Source organism: Salvelinus fontinalis, chromosome 6 (genome assembly GCF_029448725.1).
Source record: "Salvelinus fontinalis isolate EN_2023a chromosome 6, ASM2944872v1, whole genome shotgun sequence".
Lineage (NCBI taxonomy): Eukaryota > Metazoa > Chordata > Actinopteri > Salmoniformes > Salmonidae > Salvelinus > Salvelinus fontinalis.
This window is the reverse complement of record NC_074670.1, coordinates 51,523,000-51,527,436: the sequence shown is the minus strand read 5'-3', so window position 1 is coordinate 51,527,436 and position 4,437 is coordinate 51,523,000. Positions and strand designations below refer to the sequence as shown.

General features: G+C 43.8%; 1 protein-coding gene across 2 annotated transcripts; it reads left to right on the top strand.

Moving 5' to 3' along the window:
- The first annotated feature begins 382 nt into the window (after positions 1-382).
- rap2c (RAP2C, member of RAS oncogene family) lies at positions 383-4,167 on the top strand. 2 transcript variants are annotated; one of them, XM_055926998.1, is made up of 4 exons: positions 383-1,013; positions 1,261-1,593; positions 1,989-2,307; positions 3,013-4,167. In XM_055926998.1, exons 2-3 carry the CDS (start codon positions 1,321-1,323, stop codon positions 2,265-2,267), a joined length of 552 nt encoding a protein of 183 aa, XP_055782973.1. In that variant the 5' UTR covers positions 383-1,013; positions 1,261-1,320; the 3' UTR covers positions 2,268-2,307; positions 3,013-4,167. The 2 variants fall into 2 exon arrangements, with proteins under 2 accessions (XP_055782973.1, XP_055782972.1); XM_055926997.1 differs by having other exon boundaries at positions 383-1,593.
- Positions 4,168-4,437: the final 270 nt, after the last annotated feature.

The following is a 4,437-nucleotide window of genomic DNA, read 5'->3' as shown; positions in this document are numbered from 1 at the left end:
TCCAAAAAAGCTGAAAAACCCCCACAAATTCACATCAGTGCTTTTGTTTGGAGTCTCCTATTTATCTTGCTATGGAAAAGCTGAAGCACACTTAAAATACACAAAAAATAGGACAAATCAGACAAATGATTTCTTGCCTATAACAATCTGTAGCATAGTTTCTGTAAATAGCTCACTTAATGTTCACACTTCGATTATCAGCCATTATAAAGATGAATGTATTCATTTAATTTCCATCCTCAGCGTGCAGTGAACTGAATCCTGTAAATTCCATTCTATGCAGCATATTTCTATGTGCAACGTTCTATACGTTGCGCCCTACTGTCCCGCCTGAAGTTATAGTTGAACCAATGGGAATGACAACAAATCTTCAAGGTGACCAATTACATTGCAGATTTTCCACGATGGTCCTTCCTTGACATATGGCCTGCATTTTGGACAACCATGTAGCGTTTCAATGTCCCTGCTGAGGACTTAAATATATTAGTATTTGCACCAGCAAATGTGGTGCTCGTCATTTGATTAGATTTGGAAAGAAAATAAGTGCTGGTTACTTACTAGGTTCCACAGGACATTGCAGCCCAGTGGTGGTCGCAAGGATGAGACAGTGCGGATACTAGGGAGAGGCCGTGAGGACGAAATTAAGGAAGGGAGTGGGAGGTCTTGTCCCTGTCTCATACTAAACAGCAACCAAGCAGTGTACTGTGGACAGCATTGGATTGAAACTGCAACCCGAGGTTCCTAAACACTATCTGGCTGCTAAAGTGCAGCTTGCCCGTGATAAGGCCAGGGACCAGCCGAGGTGGAAGTGGCAGACGCTGGCATTGGGCTTTTGCGACACCAGTATGCTTTAAGCTGTGGTGTGAGCGAGCCACTTTCACATGCTCTCCAAAAATGGAGACAATACAAGTCATTATAATATTGTGCATCTTAACTAGCTAGCCACCAACTCAGTTAATGCACCGTTTTGGGGCAGATTACTGATAGAAGCAACAGCCCATGTTCGTGTCAAGGTAACGTAGTTATGTTTACTGTCTGAAGGATTTGTCATAAGAAGGCTCCTTATCGAGAGCGAGCATTGGGGGGGCGTTGTGGATTTAGCCAACTTTGCTAGCTAGCTCAGTGCAATACTTCTGCTTTTAACTAGATTTGAATTTGTTTTAACTAAACACATACATGTTAACATTTTAACTGGGAGGTTGATTTGTGGGGGTTTACAGAGTTGTGTTTTCAAGGTTTACTTGATTAATGTTGTCACAGGCTATAGCAATCCAGCTAGCTAACGATAGCTAAGTAACCGGGTCAAACTCGTGCACCCTAATGAAGGAGTACAAAGTGGTTGTGCTGGGAAGCGGCGGCGTCGGCAAGTCCGCGCTGACTGTCCAGTTTGTCACGGGCACATTCATCGAGAAATATGACCCTACAATTGAGGACTTCTATCGGAAAGAGATCGAAGTGGACTCGTCGCCTTCGGTGCTGGAGATCCTTGACACGGCAGGGACAGAACAGTTCGCCTCCATGAGGGATCTGTACATCAAGAACGGCCAGGGTTTCATACTTGTCTACAGTCTCGTCAATCAACAGTCATTTCAGGTAAAGGGCCTTTATCTGGTGTTACCTGTCAACATGTCAAGGAGCCTGCAGCCCCTTGATAGAGTTGTAGCCATGTTTTAAATGGGCCTACTGAGCAATGCCTATTGTATTCATATCATTCTGAGTGCCTCATTCCTAAAACCATTGTTGACAGCCTAATCTCTACAATATAAATCCATTAACCTCTCTTCTACCCCATTCCCATAAGTCTGTCCTCTACACACTGAAAGTTTGTTAAGCTCAACAGGTTAGAAGAATGGCCAAAGGGCTGCTACTTAACCCATTGATATACATTGAAGAGCTAGGCAGCAATAACTGTTGCGCAAACATTTCCCCACAGTTCCTGAGAATATCCTTATATCCATCCCTAAATTCCTCCCCCCTTTGCTCCCCAGGACATCAGACCGATGCGAGACCAGATAGTGCGGGTGAAGCGCTTTGAGAAGGTGCCACTGATCCTGGTGGGGAACAAGGTGGACCTGGAGTCTGAGCGGGAGGTGGCAGGTGCAGACGGTCGGGCCCTGGCCCAGGAGTGGGGCTGCCCCTTCATCGAGACCTCAGCCAAGAGCAAGACCATGGTGGACGAGCTGTTTGCTGAAATCGTTCGCCAGATGAACTATGCCACGCTGCCAGAGAAACAGGAGCAGTGCTGCACGGCCTGTGTGGTGCAGTGAGGGAGTAGGGGACACTGTCCCTTCTACACCTCTCCCCCAGGTAAGAGACGGAAGCACTATACTTCACCCTCCACACACACATAGTAGGACAAAGAAGTGTTAATGCACAATAGGCTGGTCACTGACAACGGGCAAGAATTCACAGGTTGTGAAAAGATGTATGGTCATGGATAGCAGGAGTGTAGAGTTCATAATCCGTGTACAAAAAATGTACTTGCGGAGGAAGGGAGATGAGAGGATCAGGGGTGGAACAAAATTACAGCTGTTAGAAAAAGCAGACAGGGAAGGGGGTTTGCTGCACAGATTGTTAAAACTATTGGTTTAGCCTGCTATCATTAGATCAGACGAATAATGTGGCGTGAAGAACCCAACTGTCTGAGCAGTGAGCACAAGGGCAGAAAAGAAGAGTAAGAGAAGAGGCTGGCAGTGTAAAGGCAGAGAGACTTATGAGCCACGGAGAGGGTAGGTCCCAGACAAAGGAAAACGCAGCATCCTGAATATAAATTGATGTTTCAAAACAGGAAGCAGACTTTCTGCACTGTGTGAGGTATTGGTCGTTTTAACTGGGTTTCACAGTTTACATATTGATGAAATGCTCATTTCCTTAACTGTATAAAGGTCTTAATTACACAAATATCAATATCTTCATACTGTCTCAACACCTAGTAGTGTCTTCAGTCTTTCCTTTACTCTGTCAGTAAGTAAAATAGTACTTTTTTTGTTCTCCATTGTCGTTATTTGGCAGGATCTCTCCCAACTGGTTCCTGCTTTGATGACCCAGGAACCACTTCAGCTCAATCACACCTTTTGACCTCTCCAGCTGGCAGTGTTACCTACAGTACCAGAGAGCAGATTCTTGTCTGTCCATAGTCCAATTCAAGGGAGTCTTGAGCTTGCCCAACCTTTGATATCTTGACTGTGGAACACATTCACCTGCAGACTCACTGGCCTTCATGGTGACCCGGCCCAGGGAAGACCCACTTTTCAATGTGTAGAGGATAACCTTATGAGGATGAAGGATTGTCTATGGATTTATATTTTCTCGTTTGGGGTTGGGGATTGCTGGGGCAATGAGCAGTGATCTGTTCAGGACCACAGCAACCCTTTTTGAAGCTGCTCCGTCATTAGTTCCCCTGGTTTTACTTTTTACTTGTATCGATTTATTAAATCTGGTATCTAATTTTAAAGTGATAACGGACATGCAGGTTGAGGACTTGGGTCAGAATTTAATCAAACCGTGGTAAATGTATGATTGCTGTGGTTTATAGGGCCTAAAACCAACTGTATGGTGGTTATAAAGCAGACCAGCCTTCAACTTTCTATTTTTCGATGGGCATGGTCGAGCCAGGTCTCCACGCATGAGACGTTCACGTTGAGCATAGAGCACTGCATGTTTGTTTTCTGGTTACCGCTGTGTGGTTTGCTTTAAATACAGGAGACACAGGTTCCTCTTAGTCATGCAAATGACTAATATGTTACATGGTTTGATCAAATTCTGACCCTAAACAATCTAACTTGCCCTGAACCACATGTCAAACACGATGTACGGAGGGCAGTGTCTGCAGGTTTTTATGCCACCCTTGTACTTGATTGATGAATTAAGGTCAATGATTATTAAGGAACTCCACTCAACTGGTTGTCTAGGTCTTAATTAAAAGGAAAAATCTGCAGACACTAGGCCCTCCATGGAATGAGTTTGACACCCATGCCCTAAATGATCTAACTCACATTGTTACTTTTTTTTATTACGTTTGCTTTTATTATTTATAAAAATATCTAATTGCTTTGTTAGCCAATTATCAACTTTTTTTTTTATACTTGCTTTTGGTTTTGCTTTTGTGACTTTACAGTGTGTTTTTGAAGATGAGAATTAACAGAGCCTTAAATGATTTCAGTCTTACATTGGTTTCTGTGTGGTTATTGTCTTACTTCCAACTCTTCAATGTAATTACTGCCATCATGTAGTACAAATCTGATACCAAGATTGAAGAACACTGGCCAGAGGGGTATCCTAAGAAGCAAGCTAGATCTACTCAGGGTTTTCTAAAGCTAACCAGCTTCAGTAAGCCTCACATTCCAGCTTCATCTGTACTAAGACAGTGGATATAACTCTAGCGGGCTCGTAACTGCATGTCACACGTGGTTAGTCGAACGCCAAACTCTTCACTGA

What these genes read in the sequence shown, in the direction of transcription:
- rap2c (XM_055926998.1), top strand. Translation starts at nt 1,321, where the DNA reads ATGAAGGAGTACAAAGTGGTTGTGCTGGGAAGCGGCGGCGTCGGCAAG. An exon ending in TCAATCAACAGTCATTTCAG is followed by an intron (nt 1,594 to 1,988) that starts GTAAAGGGCCTT and finishes TTTGCTCCCCAG; the next exon opens with GACATCAGACCGATGCGAGA.